General features: G+C 45.2%; 2 protein-coding genes across 2 annotated transcripts; both read left to right on the top strand.

Annotated features, from left to right (window-relative positions):
• The first annotated feature begins 498 nt into the window (after positions 1 to 498).
• LOC137895194 (tumor necrosis factor receptor superfamily member EDAR-like) lies at positions 499 to 3551 on the top strand. Its single transcript, XM_068740680.1, has 10 exons — positions 499 to 588; positions 1126 to 1182; positions 1702 to 1815; positions 1900 to 2078; positions 2174 to 2289; positions 2512 to 2625; positions 2721 to 2847; positions 2943 to 3069; positions 3153 to 3192; positions 3286 to 3551. Exons 1-10 carry the CDS (start codon positions 499 to 501, stop codon positions 3549 to 3551), a joined length of 1230 nt encoding a protein of 409 aa, XP_068596781.1.
• A 946-nt stretch (positions 3552 to 4497) lies between these two features.
• Positions 4498 to 20657, top strand: map7d3 (MAP7 domain containing 3). The gene is made up of 20 exons (XM_068740536.1): positions 4498 to 4543; positions 8521 to 8622; positions 8871 to 8951; positions 9311 to 9474; positions 9713 to 9821; positions 10503 to 10586; positions 11080 to 11181; positions 11773 to 11874; positions 12042 to 12140; positions 13585 to 13713; positions 16122 to 16237; positions 16959 to 17089; positions 17168 to 17388; positions 18293 to 18422; positions 18512 to 18797; positions 19436 to 19489; positions 19568 to 19652; positions 19829 to 19985; positions 20200 to 20492; positions 20604 to 20657. The coding sequence occupies exons 1-20, from the start codon at positions 4498 to 4500 to the stop codon at positions 20609 to 20611; spliced, it is 2499 nt and encodes an 832-aa protein (XP_068596637.1). The 3' UTR covers positions 20612 to 20657.
• The last annotated feature ends 220 nt before the right edge of the window (positions 20658 to 20877 follow it).

The raw sequence follows: 20877 nt of genomic DNA, 5'->3' as shown, positions 1-20877 counted from the left end.
CTCGCCACGGTCGTCCCCTTGATCAGACCTGAAGTTTCAACTGTTTTGTAAGAAGCTGATTGATCGACGTCAGCTCATGAGAAGCTGGACGGTTTGCTGCCAAATGTCCTTTATTTCTCTACAAGAAAGACGTCCACGCCTTCTTCCTGCCATTCCCCGAGTTACTCATTAATCACTAGCAATAAACATAACTAACAAACACGATAACATTAAATCTACAACTTCTCTCAAACGTTCCAAAAGTGGATCTAGATGTCAAATACTGCAGATTATTTAGATATATACATACATAAAGATGATACATGTGGTCCTGGGTTTATGTGTGTGTGTGTGTGTGTGTTTTCTGCAAACATTCCGAGTAATATTCTTGTACACTCTTGCACAATACTGCTTTTTTCAGGTGATAACTGAATTGTTTCTCCCTTGTGATTCATGATGGCCGTGTGTGTCTGTGTGAGGAGACACTAAATGACAGACTTCCTTTTTCTAGCTGCTACAATGAACTGTAGTTCTTTAGCTATAGGTTCTGACAAGAAGGTGGACTTTGCGGCACTGCACCGCCATACCATGCCAGCTTGTGGTCAAACAGTACGTTGCATCTACTTTGAGAGTCAGTGTACAGCCTAACACACACACACACAAAAAAGGTCACCTTGTTGGACGTGCACACGCGCTAACAAGGGTTTTATTCATGCCTTTTATTCCATCCCCTCCTCCCTCGGTCTGACAAGCCACAAACCAGAACAAGCGGGTTCCCCAGAGGGAATCTGAGAATACCAGGTGTGGCGTGAGGTTGTCCAGGTGGGGGAGACCTGAAAGTCTTGCGTTCATTGGTTCACCGCTTCACTGTCTGTTTGGGAACCTTTCCTGCGTCACTTGTGATGCAGAATTGGGGATTCCCCCAGATCTTTCCCACCGTACGCTGCCACTGGCGGACGGTGCAGATCGGCCTGTATAGCCTCTTAGAATGTGCATGTATTTGTTTTGTTCTTTTTACAATCAGTCTTGACACATGCCATCTTCCTTACCGTTTGAGAAAATACAGCTTGCCAAATTGAATGTAAAGTCTTTCTTTTTAAATCCAAACATTAAATTTTAGGGACTCTTTTTTTTTGGTCTCTTTAGAGAGGGACCGACAACACATCACTGATGGAGGCTTGTCTCTACGCCGCTCTGCTCATGGTATGTCTAACATTTAAACCATTTCTTTATTATTTTTCATGTGATAATTGTTTATAGGAGAGGAAAGTGATGAAAAAAAGGTTTTCCAGGTAAATTTTTCCAGTTAAATTACTGAATTACTTGAAATCATGTGATCCATTCGTACAAAATCTGCTTTATTTCAGTAGTTTTTAATTCATTGAGCCATTGAAGTTTTATTTTCTTGTTACATATAGAACAAAATAACTAAATATAAATGCAGTCTTATACTTTATACAGTATAATAAAAAACCATGTCAATTATTTCTGTGAATGTGAATGTAATTCTATTTTTCTTAGCTTTACCGGTACTTGTTTCAAGCTACAAACAGTCTTGATTCGAGTATTAAACTTGAATGAAACAACAATATCTTCACTGCAAAGAACCCAATAACATGACAAAACACAGCAGTACACTGTATACAACAACACACACAAAGTAAATGTGCACACACTTTGACTCTTGGGCTACTGACGGCGCTTTAATATGTGTTTCCTCAGGTTTGGTGCGTGCAGGTGAAATCTGAGGCAGCCTGTGATGAGACAGAATTCTTCCTCTCTAACGGCACATGCGCCGCATGTCTTTTGTGCGGGCCAGGAACGCAGCTCTCAGAGGTAGCACTTATTACACTTAACAATGGCGCCACTATTTCCCTGCATGCAGTGCTCCTTCATTTAGATATCATGCATCATTCTCAGGACTGTGGTTTTGGCGATGGCGCAGCAGCAGTCTGTATTCCGTGTGAAGACGGGAGGTTCAGTGCAGATACAGGTGTGGGCCCCTGCATGCGCTGCACCCAGTGCAACCTGCTAAACCGCCTGGAGAACACAAGATGCTCATCCACCAGGGATGCCCGGTGTGGTCAGTGCATCCCGGGGTGAGCTACGCCCACAGTGCCAAGCCTAATCAATCAATCAATGAGTCCACCCAATACGTGAGTGATTATATGTGTGAATGTGGTTGTTTCTACAGGCATTATGAACTCAGAAGCGTGACTGGAGAGGTGGAGCTGCCCTGTGTTCCTTGTTCCAGCCGTGGCTCGATGCATAAAGCGTGTTTGCGTTTGACAGCTCAGAGCTCCAAAGGCGGTAAGTTCCAGAGATAAACCCGACACCAAACATTATTAATAAGCCTCTATAAATAGTTTTATTGACTGGTGATTTTCCAGAAACGTTGTCAAGGTAAAGATAATTACTGTTTTCGCATTGGTAGAGACCGTGCGAGACCAGAGTGAGTATCCCTGTGGAGTTTTACTTTGGAGTCTTTCGTGTCACTGTTACGGTTTGGATGATTTGACTTCCTGTTCAAAGGAGGAGTGAAAGAAAACGCATTTCCAATAGTCCTGATTGGTTTGGCAGCAGCCTCCTCTAGTTTCCTCCTTGCCCTGCTGTTCTGGGCTTTCCTCGTGACGGCTGGGAGAAGCAGTGAGTTAGACACACGTGGCATTTCAAACATCTGCACATATGTCTCTTGCTTTATCCTCTAAATTTGGATCATGTGCACATCATTCAATGTTCAGAGCAGATTCCCAAACACTGTCCCGATCCTGAGGGACTCATGTCTGCAGATGGCCTTCAACTACCCGCCCCCACAAAGAGAGCAGCCCCTCGAAGTCCCTCAAAGATGCTCGATCCGGCTCTCCAGAGGTGCTCTAAAAACACGGAACTGCTTGATTACCCTTTCAGTGTAGATTTACCCGCATGCTTGTGCCATTATCGTCATCAATTTCTTCATTGTCCAGAGACCACGCGACGGAGGTGCCTCCTACTTCTATTGTGATCAATGTCACCACCAACATCAAGCCCTCTGGACAGAATGAGGAGAGCAGCTCGCAGGAGGAGCAGCAGAGCAGCTGCTCCGTGGAGGAGGTAGGGAAGATAAATTCATCACCAAATTACACATTCACAGTTTGGATCTGGACCCGTCTCACACTTTTTTATTTTGACATCAGATGGAAGAAAAACTTCAGACAATATGGGAAAAGGCTCAAGGTATGCATGCTTTTCCTTTCAGAGTAAATAAGCATCCTACCACAGTCAACTCTCTCTAAATACTTGAAAACTTCCTATTCTGACTCGGTCCAGGCCAAACTATCGAGACGCTCGACTACGACTCGGTCCAGGACTTGTCCCTGCTGCTTGACTCTGCCAGTAACAGCAACGTTTTGAGGAGACTGGGACGGTCTCTGGGTGTCCCACCTCAGGTTATTGCTCATCTCAAAGGCTTTCAGGACCTCTTTCAGTACCTGTGCACCTCCAGCTACACACTGCTGCCCCAGCTGGCCCAGGCCGCGGCGCTCCTGCCTCATCCTGAAGTCGTTGCTCGGATACACAGAGCTGTGACCACTTAGAGCGCGTGGTTGTGTTCCCGGAACTCATGTTGTTACGCAGCATGTCTGACTCATCACGTCATGAGACCATTACAGATTGAGAACTTTAGGGAAACAAAGAAATGCTTCTAACTGAATTCAATGATTATGAGTGAATGAAAGTAAAACATGTGATTAAAGAGAATTATATTTCACCTACTTGTTTATTAAACTGTTTAATTTAAGTACGTTTGCATTGTTTATCACCCATCTTAGTTCTGCTCGGAAAGTTTAGTTTGGTGTTTAACATCCATCTTTCTTCTGCTTCGAAGACTATTTTCTTCAAGGCAGTATCATGGACAGTTTATCATGTAATAGGTATCATTATCGCTAGAGGGCGCTCATGGATGTCTTAGAAACTTTGCCTAATAATTTAAGCCCACTTGTGGAGATCGCCTATTTTAAAGATGTTCCACTAGTGATCACAATTATGTAACATTTCAGGTAGATCCGGCCTAATAATAATAATAATAATAACAAAAATACCAAATTGCAAAATATATAAATAGTAACGTTTCATAGTTATTATGAAAACCACATAACTTGACGGGTGTACATTTTAGTTAAACATTTAAAATTGATGGTTTCATACAGGATTTCATCCCCTAAAGAAATTTCATGTTGAAACTCACATATTTCAACCCCCGAATTTACCTTGATTGTCCAAGTTTAAGATTATATTTTAATGTTGCTTGAATGTTCGCGAGGATAAAACATTCCATGATTACTGTTGTCGACAGATAATGAAGTTCGTCGTCCCTCCACAAACCATGCTGTTTTCGTTTTGCGAAAATGTGCCAGAGTGGCACCTCACAGTTTTCACTTTCTCTTGGACGTCCACGTCCCCGCGGTGTGTCCGGGTGCTAGACCGGCTGTGATGTGTTACGCGCCCCTGCCCGAGAAAACACAGAAGCAAAACTTCATAGAAATGGCGGAGGGCGCTACGACTCTTAAAAGCTTGCGAGTCCAAATGGGTGAGAACAGCTTTTCTTATCTTTTGAACCTATCGTGTCTTTCATTGTAGTATTGTTTTCTGGCAGCTACTTATTTGAACATGTTGAAACGCGGGAAGGTTCGCTAGCTAGTAACGTTAGCGTTAGCTAGCTCGCTGACAATGGATGCGGGAAAATCCGCGACTTCCCGCATCAAGTCGGTCTACATTGTGTTTAAATGTATCCCCCAGGACCGAAAGCGGTTCTTGTACATTTCACACTAAGCTAACATAAACGAGCGGGTTTAGCTACCTCACGTAAAGTAGCTGCAGTCAATGCTAGCTATTCGTCTAAGTTACATCCTGAAGCCTGGAAGCCGTTCTGACGTATCACGACTTCTATCGTGACTGAAACGCTAGCGCTTCTTCTCTGGCTAGCAGACAAGGAGCGTTAGCATTAGCCTTACCTTTCTGTTCTTTAAACGGAGCCATGTGAAACGAGTCGTTTATGGAGAATCGATTAGGCCAGCTGGACAAACTCTGGACGTTGTGTGTAAATGAAGCTAACTTTTTTTTTGTGACCTGTCTGACATTCAGTAGCTTGAATAGCATCGCCCATCACTCTGGATAGGATTGCCATGACGATGCTGCTATGCTATCCCCTCCAGGGATGCTCTGATCTCATAACAGAACAACGCTGCCTGATCTTGGACACCTCTTGAAGTGTTAAAGGTTTTTCAGATTAATTAGCATCCCCCTTTTTCCTAATCATTTATCTTAAGTGTAAAGCGCATTCCAATTTCGAATAGGACTTTCTTTTCCTGGAAAACTGCAGCAGCAAAATCACACAACAGGGCCCTCTGTCATCTGCACCTCAGCTGACCCTGCAGACACATGGGTGGTTGCTGCGTCTGCTTCTCTCGGCATGAATGCAGGATTTGTTGTGATTTGCTGAGAGCTTTTTAATGTAAGAGGAAGTTTTCTGCATACTCGATGTGGGTGTAGACGTGCTCTACTCCTGGCTGCCGCCGCGCCGCATATATTTAAGGATAATCGTCTTCTCCTTTCATTTCCCTTGAGTATTTCCAATTTGGAATTTACATCCACCCAGTTCTGTGGTTTTAGAGAAGAATATTCTCAAAAGTTAGAGCGATGTGAAATGTCCGCGTCATGGATGTTGGCTCTCCTGGCTGTCGGTCGGGGCAGAAAACTGTCAGTAATAAAATAATGTTCAGAATGTGGCTCCAGTGCTTTTCCCACAAGAATGTCAGCAAGGAGAAACTGTTGCCGTGCTGTTACGAAGGGAGATCACACCAATGCAAGTTACACTGCAAGGTTATTCCGATTCTGATCCTGATCCTGATCCTGATCCTGGCTCGGCAAAACTGCTATGGTAGAAGTGGAAGCATGAGAAATATTCCAGAGTGCTTTGATTTGAACCAGTCTCAGATCTGTTGTGCTGCGACTTTGCTGTTCTACGACATATGTCCCATCCACATTCATGGTTTAGCAGTGAATACACAGCCGTGTTTCTGAGACAGTCAGTTTGATTTAGGGTTCAGTTAGTGTGTTGTTGTTCCATACTTGCCACAAGTTGTTGAACAGTGTATTTGTGAGTGAGAAGTAGTTCCTAGAATGTAGCATTATTGATCATAATATATGGAACCCAATACCGCAACAGTCATGCGTTCTGTCATTTGTTACTTATTGATGGAAATCCAGTGGAAATGATTGATTCCATTTTTACGTGGGGCCCGTCTTGAATCCCCAGGTTATGTACGGAGTGAGCATTGTTGATGCTTAAGTTTGTTCCGGTAGTACAATAAAGTTTTGCTACACTGGATCAAGCAAGACTTGCCTCCAAACAAACAATTGTATTTAAATGGGGGAGCTGCCATTTGGAAGGATTTACATTTTAAAACGTTCCATTTCTTCTGTGTGTGTGTGTGTGTGTGTGTGTGTGTGTGTGTGTGTGTGTGTGCTTAGATCTGCATGATTTGATGTCATTAAATCCTACATAGATTTACATATTATCCTTTCCTTCTCTCATTTATACTTAAACTACAGATCTGAAGTTATCAACCTTTAGTAGCAGCTAATTATCATTTGTTCGTGTGGCTTTAAACTCCTAATACTAGTGTTTGTTTGTTTGGAGTTAAAAAGTCCTACTTCTTGTACATACTACCAGTAAATAGTTGTTCACCCTTTCATTATATAGTGCAGACACTTCCTCTGAGCGTGCAGCAAGCTACTTAAAGGAGCACCGTAGGCTGTGGGTGGGACTTAGTCCTAATCCTCTTCCCGACTGTGGAATGTTTTTAGATATGCCTCAAATCTTTATTTGGACTATTAGCATTTGATCAATTTAACAGGTGACTTGGAGTGTAATGAGGAGATGCTGATTGTACTGTGTCATTAGTCTCCTTTGTGTTCTTAACTGCTACCGTATCTGGAGGGACACTAGCATTGAGATGCCGTGTCAGCGTTGTTACAGTCACAGGCTGAATGTGCTGTATGTTGCAAGCCCGAGACATGAAAGAATTGCTTCCTGTGAATTCACGCTCTGCCTGAAGTAGAAAACGTTGTTGTAATCGGTGGCATTAGTCCTGTTAGAAGTAGTAGTTCTCATTTTATGAATGGAATTTAGATGGGAAGTCTGGAATGTATTTTACCCTGACCATAAAAAGCGATCCTGTCTGGCAGTAATGCACATAAACGTACATAATTTGTTTTCAACCCTTATATGTCCGTAATGTTTCGTGTCTAACAGTATGTGACGGATCCTACATACTCCCTGCACCCCCCCCCCCCCCCTTTTTTTTTAAAGCACTCTGTGTGCATCCTCACAAATCCTACTTCATCTGATTAACAAGGGTCAGATGACCACATGCTCTTTTGTGTGATTGTTGCTCATGTTCATTTTGTGGTGAAAATGGTAAAATACTTGTATTAATCTTGGAAGGGGGGGGGGGGGGGGGGGTATTCGAAAGAATACACTAATAAACGTAGTTACTCATATATTGGGAAAGCAATGTATTAGGTGAGAAACAATCTTGCTTTTAAAGGGCTAGTTGTACATTACGTAAACTTAATCTCATGTTTATTGCAATAGTAATATTTCTGTTAGGAATAGAGACTGAGGAGCTTTCAGATCTGATAGTTTTTATCAATAATGTGAATATCCCGTGACTGATAGTCGTTCTGCCTTTATGTCAGCAGTTCTGTAATGCTGAATATACAGTACTCTGAGAGAAAAATGCCAGAGAAACGGCTGATGCTAGGACTCATCTCGCTGCTTCCTTCCTTCCGCCCCTTGTAGCTCCTAACCATGATTGTCCTGTGAATGGTTTTGGGTGAAGAAAGTACCACTGACCCCAGCTGAGGGGTTGATTTGCTAACATAAGACATGTCTGTAACCCCCCCCCCCCCCCCCCCCGCAAATTCTGGACTTCTCTCTTCCCCATCCTATAGGGTTTTCTACACACTCAGGATGATTTGTGTGTAGTTACAAGATATTCATTACAAGATTAATGAAAATGTCATTTCTTTGTTGTCTGTTTTGGGTGAAGATATTATTTTGTTGTGTACAGCATTCAAATAGCAATTGCAACAATTAAAGCTTTTGTTCTTTCTTTTCTTTCCTATTCCGATTTGACTGATTAGTTATATTTTAGGGGGGTGGCCGTGTTTTTAAAATGTGCATCACTGTGTACTCTGAAGCTCGGCGTCCCAGTCCTCTCAGCTTGTCAGAGAACGTGACGTCTGGCCGATGACGGGGTTGACTACGACTTGGGCATTATGCCTTTCCCTGAATAGCTGGATTGTTCCGTAGCTTCAGAGTCGTTGGAGATTTGTAGAACTGGAATTCACATGTTGAACAAACAAACCAGAACATAAACTGCTGATTCCAGCTAGATTTTAATGACCTAATCTCCAGTGTTTCTTACCTGTTATATGAGGCACATATTTTGATAGGAATTAAATGATCTGAGTCTAAGTCTTGTGTTGTCTTGCGTCCAGCTGCAGCTGCACAGGCACAAGCCGAGGAGCGCCGCAGCCTGGCAGAGAACGGTCCCGGTCCTACAAACAGCACAGCAGATAAACCTCAGGGGTGTAAGCCAGGTAAACCACAACACGGCTTAGCACAGATACTGCCCCGTCACTCCTCTCCTCTGTAATCTGAACCACTGTAGGTAAATCCCAGTCGTCATCTTATCACCGTAACAGTTTAAAGCTCATTAATGACAGTCACATGCGTACATCTGCCTACCTGACACAAAGCATTTGTGACACTTATTATTAAGTTGCTGTCTCAATGTTTTGCTTCACAAAGCTTGCATTTTAACAACATGTACGTGTTATGGTTATAGTCATTGATGGTGCCACACTTAGAATAGACGACCGGCTGCGGGTGGCAAAGGAGAGGCGAGAAGAGGCAGACAAACAACACGGTAAGATGGTGAACCCGGTTTCAGTGTGAAAGCGTCTTAGCTGAATCCTGCTCTAACCATCCTAACTGCACTTGAAATTCCTTTCTTAAATACAAAGATAGAACTCAATGTATTTATTGTTTTAGAACGGGAAAGTGCTATTTTGGTACCAAAAAATTATAAATCCGGTCATTTTTGAAAACGAAACACTTGTCAGACTCTAATAATAATAGAGCGGAAATTGTTTTAAAAAAACAAATTTATTAAGACACGGTACGAAATACCTCACGTACCGGTACCCGGTGGTTGGGGGGGGGTCCCTGTATTATAGGATGCATTTGCTATCCATGCATGCTCACATTCTGTATGCGTGCATTCAGCTTTACGGGAGTCTCAGATCATGGAACGGGAGCGCAAGGCCAAGCTGCAAGTGGAGCGTCAAATGGAAGAACGTCAGAAAAAGGTTGAGGAGCAGCGAAGAAAGGAGGAACAGAAACGATTGGCTGCAGAGGGGAAGAGGAAACAGAAAAAGGAGGAGGAAAAGGTTGGTGCGGCTTGAGAGCGGGGTTTTTTTCCCCCCTCAGTTGATTTGACGCTTGTCACTAAAATAATACAGTGAACTTAGGAGCCGTGGTTTCGTTGTGTTTCCATTATATGTTTAAAAATGCAAGAAAGAAGGAATATTTAAGCTATTCATTCATTTTCTGTCAGTAGAGCAGTCTTCTCTGCTCTACTATAAATGATTGGGGGGGGGTTTGTGTGTCTGCCTTGATCCTTCGCAGGAGCATTTTGAGGCGGTGATGCGGCGGACGCTGGAGCGTAGTCGGCGAGTGGAGCAGAGGCAGAAAAGATGGTCCTGGGGGGGGCTGTCAGAGTCAGACGGACGAACAGGTAGAAGTCTTTCTCCACATGAACCCCCCCCCCCCCCCCCTTATCTCGTTCTGCTTAGGTCGACTCTCAGCACGCCACTTGGCGCAGTGCGATCTTGTTTGATCGCTGAAATTGGACTGTTGTGGATTAAATATTTGGGAAAGAGTTTTAAGCTGTGATTCCCCCCTGCAGCTGATGATGATGTCACATGACACGTCTGATATTGATACGTGTAACACTTGGGTCCGGTCCAGTCTGAGGACGTGCGCCACAGACGCAGTAGCATCTATTCATCACATTAAAAATTGTGAATTGAATCACAATTTCTTACCTTTTTTAAAATCACTACCGGTATAACAGAGAGTAAAGTGGCCGAATCATCAAATTCGGTCCCCGATTTGTTGTGTTTGTCACTGCTACTTCTCATTAACTGATTACCGTCAGCCGTTTGTGTCGAGACGCCGCTGATGCAAGGTTTAAAACAGGAAGAGCAGATAACTCTGTAGACCGGACCCTCATTTAAAGGTGCTTGTTCAGTTTCTACATAAACCTAATTACAAGCTGCACAATCTTTGATGCTTCGGGGTCGTGTCTCATGGTTCTCAGTCGGGCTGCGCTCTCCTCTTGTCTCCTGTTTGAAGGATGGGATTCAGCACGTTGTGTTTTATGGCTCGTGTCTGAGAGGTGTGTGTATTCCCACAGGAGACTCTGATGCCAGCGCTTCATCTCCACTAGCAATAGTTATCTCCCCTGCGTCACCAGAAAAGCCACCAAGGAGTGGACAAGGTTTTGTTTGTTGATAATTTGCTCACCGTTGTAGCAACACAGCATGGACTGGCACTGGCACTCCACATAGCTTCCCCCCCCCCCCCCCTTTCCTACCAACCCCTCACCTGCAGTCTATCCCACTAACCGCCTGTTTTATGAATGCGTCTTTTACTAGAATAATAGCGGGAAGTGAAGCTTTTGGTTTTCTCACTGACACTTCGAGCACTTGTAGGTGTCGTTGGTGGCTTGGCGTGGGACACGGAACTAAAATCACCGGGAGTCTCTGACGCGTAAATGTTGTCGATGCGCTTTTCTTTGGAATGGTCAAACACGTGCATCTGTTGTTTCTTAACCACAATAAAAAAAAAAAAATGTATTTGTTACAGAACGTACACTCATGTAAAGCATGATATTTATCATCAAGTCCATACTGCATATTGTATGCATCAGGGTGCAGCATATATCAATGTAAACCCCGCCTTCCTTGTTTGTCTGTCCTTCTCCCTCCTAGTGGAAAAGCGCTCCACGTCCACAACGAACCTGAAACAGCCGTCAGAGGCTGGCTTCAGCAAGCGCCTCTCCTCCTCCTCTGCAACCCTCACTCCCGACAAGAGTAGGTCTCCTCTCCTTCCTCCCCACCTTCCTCATTTAGTCCTTCCTCCTCCCCCTCCCTCCCCACTTTCCAGTGCTGTGTCTTAACACACACATTATGTTTCTGACCATCTCTTGTAGGACAGGTGGATGTTTTTTAGTGATGACTTGTGATAAACTGCAGGTTATCTCCAACAAACCCAGTTTCATTACCGACTCTTCAATCCGCAGTGACCTCTGACCCCGTGACCTCCATATCCAGTAGTTTACACGCAGGCTCATTGGAGTACAGACACGCTTGGAAAAATTGCTTTCTCTGTCGGACTATATTAGCACGGCATGCTAGATCTGCTCACCACCCAGTTGTGATTCACAATTTCTTGATTTACAATAAATTAAACATTAAAAATAAGATGATGCATTTTTCTCCACAGTTTCAACTGCCTGCCCGGATCTATTACGTCTGAGATACATCAACTTGTTTAATATTTATGCTCTTCCGTTGGCAGGCTTATGACTCTATTCAAAAAACAAAACAAAACAAATATTGTACCAATCAGATTAGAGCGCTGTGTAAATTTCAACCTCTGAGCGTTTTATCGTTGTCTCTCAGGGGTTAAGCTGAGGAGTTCATCTTGTAACCGGTTGCCTAGCAATAGCAATGCTGCTCAGGCCAGTAAGGAAGACGGCAAAAAGCTTCAAGCGGAACACACAGGTGCAAAAGATCTCCTTCATCCCACACTATGCTTTCATAACAAGGACTCTCCAAACCCCCCCCAGACACAGAAAAACGATTCAATTCCAGTTCCGCTGTCTCGGGAGGTTCCTTGTTGACCTCCTCCCACTGCCCGATTGGCTGTAACCCCACTCTCGTATCCATAGGCCGTTCCATGAAGACGAGAAGTTCCTCCCTCACACGAGTAAGTGTGGATAAGACACAAAGCCCTCCCAAGCCTGATAAGGGGACTCCGGATGATCAAGGTGTCTAAGCATGAACAGTCATCATTTCTCATGCTCCCATGTCATTGCTCAGGCTTCCCTTGTTGGATAACAAGCGTGGAGCTTTGATGCTAGCACCTTGCTAAAATTCCTATTTCTGCTCTTTTAAAAAGCTCAGCACTAACTCTTCTGGTATGAAATACTGATACCTCATCCCCTCGCTGGCTGCTGAAGTATGCAAAGGCAGACGCTATCCTAGCTGTTATCAATCGGGAACACTGTGCTTGTTCTTTGCGTGCCATAACCTCTCTAACATGCCGGTGCCAGTTCCCGTCAGCTCATTTTAACCTTTCACTTTCTTTGAGTGTCGATCCGGGGATGGTTTTGGCACGTGCCGTGTCCTCACTTACTTTGTAGTTTCATCGTAACAAAGTGTTGATTGTTTCCTCCCTCCCAGATGTCCCATCTCAGGATTTAAGTCTTCAGTGTGGTTCGTGCCGGTGCCATCCCCTCTTAATTATCGCCGAGGCCGATTGCTCTCTCTGTGTTCCCCTTAACCTCCGGTGCTTTGTTTATCCTAGAGCCATCCTTTGTGCAGAGGAGTTGTAAAAACAAGAAACATCCTCGCATGTCCCAAAACTTGGACTCCTTTTCTCAAAGACTAATTATTCACATTTCTAATCACCGTGCCTGCCTGTGGCGCAGTACGCGCTGCTATCGTACTAGCACTGCTAACACACAAGTCCACTGTCTAGAATGTCCTCTGTTGGGGACTCCAGAGGGAAACAGGACTCGGTACTCTCCTTTTAATATTTAAAAAGCTAACATTTACAGCCTTATTACAAAATCAAGCATCAAATCTTATTCTTCTGGCACAATTTATTCTTTCTGTCTCAGGTTGACAGAATGATGTGACTGTGCAACCGCTCATTCTTCCTACATGGTAGCAGTTCTTTGGTTCCGCTGTGGAAATTAAGGTCTCCCCACTTGTGTAAGAAGATTTGTTCTCTCCTGACCTTTTTCGGCATCCTCCATAGTTTAATTAAATTTAGCGTCGTCTTTATTTATTTAAGGTTTGTGCAGCAGGAGCCAAAGACCTCTTACCTTATCCCTTTGATTCGACTTTTCACCTCCCTACACAATTGCATTCCTCTGTTGTCGTTAAAATCACTTTTTTCTCTCATCAATAAATGTCCTCTCCCACAAGAATCCGCTGATCTGACCTCACCGTTTGCTTTAATACCTTTTCCACTGTCTTTTACTGCCAGCCTCATTTGATTGTTGCTGAACGTTAACAGTTAAAGACAGTGGTTAAGGTGCTCTATGTATGATCCTTTGTTGATTGATGTTGATTCTCTGCTTATGGTTAAATCACATGGTGGCCTTTCTAAACTTGATTGCTCACCCTCTATCCCCCATTCTCATCCACTCTTTCCCTCTTGGGCTCTTTCTCCTGTTATTTTTGGGTGAATTATTTTCGGCCAAGTAGCTCGCAGGCCACCAGCCGGCACCACGGACGGAGGGTTCCTTAGTCGCCTGCTCACCCCCACCCAGGCGTCACTAGCTAGGAGCAAGAGTGCAGCCACCCTGTCAGCTGAAGGAAAAGATGCTCCAGGTAACCTCCCCTTAGGAGATCCTGACTGAGAGGAGGGATGGAAACACGGAGACCCTGATCCTCCTCCTCTTAATCTTTTTGGCTCCCAGCATCACTTCGCTGTAGCTGAGTTCAGCCCGATCCTTGCTGCACAGCTTCTCTAGTTTAAAAGCCACTATTGTAGCCATCAGCTCTTTATGTTATGTATGTATAGTTATTTGGAGCAAAGTACGCTCATGTGAGAGCGCACAGTTACTTGATAAATGTGTGACTCTCACAAGCTCGCATGCACTTTAAGATTTGGCACACTTTGGACTGACTGCTGGATGGAGATTTGTTCTAAGCTGCTTACCTGTTGGTTCTTGTTAGGCGAGAATCAGACTGCTCTAGTGATTTGTTCCGACTACCTAAGGCCCCAATAGACACAATTTTAATTGCTCTTACCGGTATTTCAATTGGATATAGGGGATTTCAGAATTCAATTCCCATTCTAGCACTAAATTTTGACTGACGGTCTGGTATAATTTCCTCTGGAGCTCTCATGATATTATCCCATTGGATAAAAATGTACTTTTTTTAATTTAAACTAGGCTATATTTATTTGGAATATTTTTATAGATTATTTTATTACCGTAATTGCTGAACTATTATGCGCACCTGTGAAAAAGCCGCACCCACTGAATTAAAAAATATATATATTTTGTACTAAAATAAGCCGCACATATTCGTAAGCCGCAAGTGCATTGAGACAAATGATATTTAACGGAACACGGCTCGTAACGATATCCGCAGCAGGTCTCCAAGGTGAACAGCCTCTGGCATGTTAGAATAAGGGAAGTCGGCAAATCAGATCCGTAACTTCGGGATAAGGATTGGCTCTAAGGGCTGGGTCGGTCGGGCTGGGGTGCGAAGCGGGGCTGGGCTCGAGCCGCGGCTGGGGGAGCAGTCGCCCCGTCGCCCTCCCCTCTCCGCCCGTCGGAGGCTGCGCGGCGCGCGCGCGCGCCTGGCGGGGTGTCCCCGTCCCCCTTGCCCCCGTGCCCCTCATCCTCCGTCCGCGGGAGCGTGGTGCGGCAGGGGTGGGGATGCCCGGGAGGTCGAGGGGGTGGGTTCCTTCCCCGCTACGCGGCGCGTCCGACGCCGCGTAGCGGATGGCGGACAGGCGGCGGGGACTCTGGACGAGCGCCGGGCCCTTCTGGCGGATCTCCCCAGCTCCGCGCAAGCGGGGCTTTCCCTCCGGGCGGGCGGACGTTAATTTTGTAACGAAAATAAATAGGCTTTAACGAAACACGGCTCGTAAAGAAAGTGGGAAAATATACGTAAATTTGCCGCGTCGTTGCATAAACCGCAAGGTTCAAAATATTGGAAAAAAGTAGCGGCTTGTACACCGGGAATTACGGTACTGAAATTGGAATTGCTTGCATTACATATTGCAACACCAATCAGAAAGCTCTGGCTCTCCCTGATGCTGCAGCTGCATTCCCTGTTTTGGTTTCGGATTGTTTGTTGACCAACCATTACAAATCCATTAGCGGCTATCGAGTTCCTGCTATGTATAGCTACAGTAGCAACGTGACACATTCGTATTAGCAGCAGCACTGGAAGCTGGTGGCAGGGTGCGTTTCATATTAATCACAAAGCACCTGCTTGGTGTGCAGTCAGAATAAATCGCAGTACATTTGTGATTAAAGAGTTCTCAAAGATTTGGGATTATCGTAGCTAATCCCTCTATTGACGCAGCATGCTCATAGCCAGTGTTCAACAGTACTTACTGTCCTAACCAGGGATAGGCTACTCTTAAATGTTGTGCTAATGCTGGGACCTTTCAACCAGTCATTCCAGCTTTATTGGTTTTAGCTGAGCTGTCCATCCATTACAGATCATTTGTTCCTCTTTACGTACAACTGAAGGACCAGATGAGGTGCGGTCGTGAAAACGCATTAAGCGTTCATTACGGTTACTATTTGGTTTGGAAACATTCATTTTTCATGGATCGTTCATACTGATATAAACCTGTTTGTGACGTGTCTGTGTTGGTGGTCGGTTTTGTCTACTCTCTAGTCTCCCCAGCTGGATTTAGATTTTTGTTCATGCTCTGCCTAATCAAAGCTTTACAAATCAAATGGTGGTTTGCAATATCTAACAGTTCACTTTTGTTTGTGTGCTCTTGTCCCTTTATGAATATCTACTCCTGCATTTCTTTCCACTCTCATCTGCCCTCCTCTTCTCTCTCTCTCTCTCTCTCTCTCTTCCGGTCGTCCTTTCCTTCTCTCTTTGCCGACACGTTATTTTCCATCCATTTGCTCTTTGCTGCCCAACTTGGCTGCTTATCCCGCCTCCTGCTGGCTCTGCTCCCCCCCGCCCCCCCCCCCCCCCCCCGGCACTTCTATGAATTTGTGCTTTACCAGAGTGTCACCTGTGTCCTCGTTCAGCCTCTGCCAATCCCCTGCATCCGGCACGTGGACCTGTGCGCAGCCGCAGCATTGACCGGCAGAAGAGCGGCATGACCACATCAATGTCTGCCGACAGAGCCCTCGATCCGTCTCTGGTAAGAACACACCTCTACATACACTGTCTGCAGCTTCCCTCCCCGCTCCTCCCCGTTCCCTTCTCCTTAAGCTACTGTTCTCTATCTTCATTAAATAATCGCAGCATGTCTTATGCACGGCGCATTTATCCGTAGAAAACTGCAGCGCATGAAGTAGCTGGAGATGATTATTGGCTAATGCTGAGTCCCGGGGTATGCCTCTTGGCTTGTTATAGTATTCATAGGAGGGGGGGGGGGCTCCTATCTGGCTACATTTGCCTGTCAAAATGCTGCTGCAGGAAGATAACCATAGAGAAATGACCTTCCTCCAGCTGCTGTTCAACCTTTGCGTGTCACTCAGAATAATGAATCTGAATTTCGGCCTCGCTTGGTGACGTCTCGGTTGTTGCTCTTCCTTTGGCTGCCTCGCATACAAAACCTGCCCGTTGTCGACTGTTCTGTGAAGACATTGTCATAGCGTAAGACAAAGGGAACCACAGTGGCCTCATCAGACGGATCAGGGCAAGCAAAGCAGCATGCACAGTGATGCGATGGATCAGTCGGGCACGCTCTACTGGCTGACCTAAAGGCCCCGAAACGTTTTGCTTGTGATGCAAATATATTGAAATGAACATGGACATCTTATGTTTGGTAAAATGTAAGCTTTTTAAATGATCCTTTTCAGGCCAGTGATGGAAAGCAATTTAATCTCCCCTTCTATCCCTTCTTTGTGGAATCACAGAAGGACAAACTGATAAAGTCAACCGGAGGGCAGCGTCCCCTTTCCCCGTCTCCTAACCTGGGACGTAACCGTTCACCATCTCCGGCTCCAAGTCCAGTCCCAAAGAGGACCCCCTCCCCATCAGCTGCCAAGTAAGACTATAGGTCCTCTCTACTGCAGCTGCAGTCATGTTGTACTCAACAAATGGATTCATACTTTCTACTTTGAAGGCAAAACACCAGGACACGACCATCTTCGCCCGCCGCCAAGAAACAACGTCCCTCATCCCCCCAGCCCACGTCAGCAAAACCTCCACCTATCCAGAAACCAGCTCTCACTCCAACCGGGCCCCCGGCCCTACGGAAGAGAGACTCCAAGCCTAAGGAGCTGTGTCCTGTCCAGGCTGTGTCACCACAGTCCTCTGATTCCAGCAAGAACAAAGACAAAGATGGTGAGCAGGAAATTATTGCCGTGCATTTTATGAAAATAGATCTCTCTCGTTCTAAAAGGTGTTTCAGGCAGACGGGCTAAATGATCCCGGAAGGCCGACCGGTTATAAGTACTCATAATCAATATCTGTCAAGACTGTTCATTGTTCTTGTAACCAGGATGTTCATACTTGTTCATAAAGACATGGTGTCAGTACGCCTGACTGAGGAGCAACTTGGATTTCAGCTTCTTGTTCAAGGTCTCTTTCACCTCTAGTCTGCAATGACCGGGTTCGAACCAGCAACCTTCCGATAAGTCGATGATTCGGCTCTATCCATTTGCAATAAGTCTCAGTGGCGCAAGAGACCTATTATGTTCCAGCTGCAGTCATATCCTGTGACAGAGCTAAAGTTCTTGCTGCTGCCCCCTCCTGGAAAGAGTCATGATCTGCATGATTAATTGGTGAAGCAGTGGTTTAGTACTTCATGCAAGCAGGCCAAGTGTGAGAAATATACACATGTTCATTATACATACAGTACTGTTTTAATAAGTCAACCAAATTACATTTTTGATTTTGCCATAAAAATATTTTCATAGGGAGCAGTTTTGTTTATTGGTTTGCAACATTGCTGGAGCTTAATTCTATATACATATATAAATCTGATTATATACACACAATATGTAGAATATTATGCTATGTAGGATTAGCATCATTCATTCATATCATTTCATTATCAAAGCCATTTGTTTATCCCCTCAGACAATAATTGTACTCGGAGCTTCCAAAAAGTCCCAAATGATCATGTCAAAGTTGCACAACTGTCAACTGTGCTATTCTCTATTCCACTGCTGCCGCTTCCTGTCAGCTAGCAGCTGCCTATGAATGTCAGGATAACACAGAGCATCTAACGTGTCTAACCTGTCAGACTCTAGAACTTCTGTGGGCACCAACTCGGCTGCTGAGGCGGCCAAGATCCTGGCAGAGAACCGCAGACTGATGCGAGAGCAGAAGGAGAGAGAGGAGCAGCTCAGGATACAGGAGGAGGAAGAGGAGAAGTATGAATATAGGAAATGCTCACGGTTCTGTAGAATATTATAGAATATTGGGCGTGATAACAGCTGTGTGGTTTTTTTTATCATCCCAGGCTGAGAAAGGTAGAAGAGGAGCGTTTAGCAGAAGAGGCTCGACTGATACGCCTCGAGGAGGAGGAGAAGCTTGCAGAAGAGAGGAGAATGAAAGAAGAGGAAGAGGCTCTCCAAGCAGAGGAGGATCGGTTGAGACAGGCAGAAGAGGAGGCAGTGAAACAGGTCGAGCTCCAGAAGGAGCGGGAGGAGGCCGAGGCCAAGTTCCAAGAGGAGGCGACGAGAGTCCGCCAGGAGAGAGACCGCATCATGCAGCAGAACCAGCAGGAGCGAATGGAGAGGAAGAAGGTACAGATCGGGCGTGTCCAAAGTCCGGCCCAAGGCCTCTGTCTTAAACGTAGGAATAACAGACACAGCTTCTAGTTCCACTGCAATCCGTTTTTATGAAGCGGATCGATACAGCGTCATCATAAACTGTCTCAGCTATGGCTTTTTGAGATTTATTCCAAAGTGGGACAATCGACTGTGGAACGAGTGGCTTTACGTCGAGTCAGCTCGGTTCCTTTTGTTTGTGACTCTAGAACCGCCGGGACGGGCTGACACTTTTATAAGGCAAATAACTGTTTAAATAAAAACTACAAGCCTCTCATCCCACGATCTAGTATGTCTCCTGAAGCCTCTAATGTTCGAAAGTACAACACAAGATTTCTAAGCATTTACACCTATATTTATATAGATATTTACATGTTAATTTACAATGGTCGGCACCCATACATTCTCACCTCACCAAATCTGGCCCTCTTTACACACACCCTTGGTATAGATGGACTGATTAAAGGGAGGAATTTCATATTCAAGAAGCTTTCTATTGGTCTCTGAAGATAAAACTCCAACATGACCACACAATATTTTTTATTTTTATTAATTTCTCTCCTTATTGCGTAGATCCGATTAAATAAAAGCGTGCTGCATCTTTTCTCTTTCAGAGGATTGAGGAAATAATGAAGAGAACAAGAAAAGGCGACCAAGATGACTTGAGGGTGAGCGCACATCCATTTCGTTTACACCAGATGTCTAAACATGTTTGCAAGTGTGTCGATGTGCTTGCGTCTCCTCAGAGAGATGATTGCGACGAAGATAAATGTTCACCGGACAGTGAAGACGACGACGACTGCGTGGAGCAGACGGGCTCTGACACCACGAGTAAGCGTTCTCCTTCTCTCGTTTTCACACGGGTGACAGGATATCAGCCGTGCATCGCCACATGTGTGAAACGGGGATTTGCCCGCCAGGACGGGTGTTTCTTTATCTCCGTGGCCTGTACGTAACTTTCTAACTAGCAATGTGCGGTCCAATTCTGATCTCTCTGTTTATCGCAGGCCAGGTGGATGACGCTGCTTCGGAGGCTTACGCCGATGGGTGCGGTCTATTCTCTGGCGAGCGGATGGATCAAGGGGACGCCCTCAGCGGCGTGATGGGAAAAGCAGAGACTGACGACAAGGAGAATAACGGCACGGATGAGACGCGGGCAGAGAGGTGTGTCTCCAAACATTTCACGACTGAACATTTTGGATCGAAGGAGTAACATTTACCAATTAGAATTTTAGACATATGGCCCCTGCTTGTTTTATGCGAAATGTTTTTTGTCCCACAATGTTGATATAACTGTTAAAAGTCCACCTGGCTGCTTTAGAAATCACTATATATGAGACCTATTGTAAGAATTTATTTCTGTCACATCCCTTTCCAGACCAAACCTCATGAGTCGCCACATCGAGGGCTCAGAGTTCCTCAATGAGCAGGACTCTTCCATGGTGGGGCTGGTCTCGGGCTTCAACGGTAAATCAAATCAGTGGAGTTTTGAAGAACTCCTTGACCTCAATGCGCACTCCAAGACCCGGCCCCTAACCGAGGCCGAGGACTGCAACCAAGTGTTGATTCACTGCGATGAGAGCTCAGACGGGACCAGGGTCGCCTTCGAGGACAAGGGGACCCCCGTCAACGCCTTGCATTCCTCTCATCAACCCATAGAAGCCCTTTCAGGTGAGGGCTCGGCTGTTACGATGCGTCTGTTTGGAGCATTTTGATAAACAGGTTTTCTCAGTGATGCATTCCCCAAATAATAATGAACGTTTTCTTCTCGCCTCTCTGAAGAGATTTGATGCTGCGAAGCCGTTTACTGTTGCACTTGGGGAAGTTCCTCCGCCAGTTCCGAGGGACTTCTTCCTGTTTCAGCTCTTCTTCCAGAGGGAGGAGCTCCAGGCGAAGCGGAAAGACCGCGTCTTGTGCTGCGTTTGCACATCAAAACTATGTTAGGGATGCACGATGCGGGTTGTCCTCTAGGTAGCGCTCTCGTTCTTTCCCTCCTCCACCCTTTTCTCTGCGCTTTTTTTCATATTATTGACTCTATTTTTCATCTCACTAAGTG

Source organism: Brachionichthys hirsutus, chromosome 6 (assembly GCF_040956055.1).
Source record: "Brachionichthys hirsutus isolate HB-005 chromosome 6, CSIRO-AGI_Bhir_v1, whole genome shotgun sequence".
Classification (NCBI taxonomy): Eukaryota; Metazoa; Chordata; class Actinopteri; order Lophiiformes; family Brachionichthyidae; genus Brachionichthys; species Brachionichthys hirsutus.
Note: the sequence above shows the minus strand (reverse complement) of the source record. Positions and strands in the feature narration are given on the sequence as shown.

Coding starts and splice junctions, on each gene's coding strand:
- LOC137895194 (XM_068740680.1), top strand. CDS start 499: ATGAACTGTAGTTCTTTAGCTATAGGTTCTGACAAGAAGGTGGACTTT. Junction 2,079..2,173: donor TGTGGTCAGTGCATCCCGGG/GTGAGCTACGCC, acceptor TTGTTTCTACAG/GCATTATGAACTCAGAAGCG. Junction 3,193..3,285: donor AATATGGGAAAAGGCTCAAG/GTATGCATGCTT, acceptor GACTCGGTCCAG/GCCAAACTATCGAGACGCTC.
- map7d3 (XM_068740536.1), top strand. CDS start 4,498: ATGGCGGAGGGCGCTACGACTCTTAAAAGCTTGCGAGTCCAAATGG. Junction 9,475..9,712: donor AGAAAAAGGAGGAGGAAAAG/GTTGGTGCGGCT, acceptor GATCCTTCGCAG/GAGCATTTTGAGGCGGTGAT. Junction 16,238..16,958: donor GAGCCCTCGATCCGTCTCTG/GTAAGAACACAC, acceptor GTGGAATCACAG/AAGGACAAACTGATAAAGTC.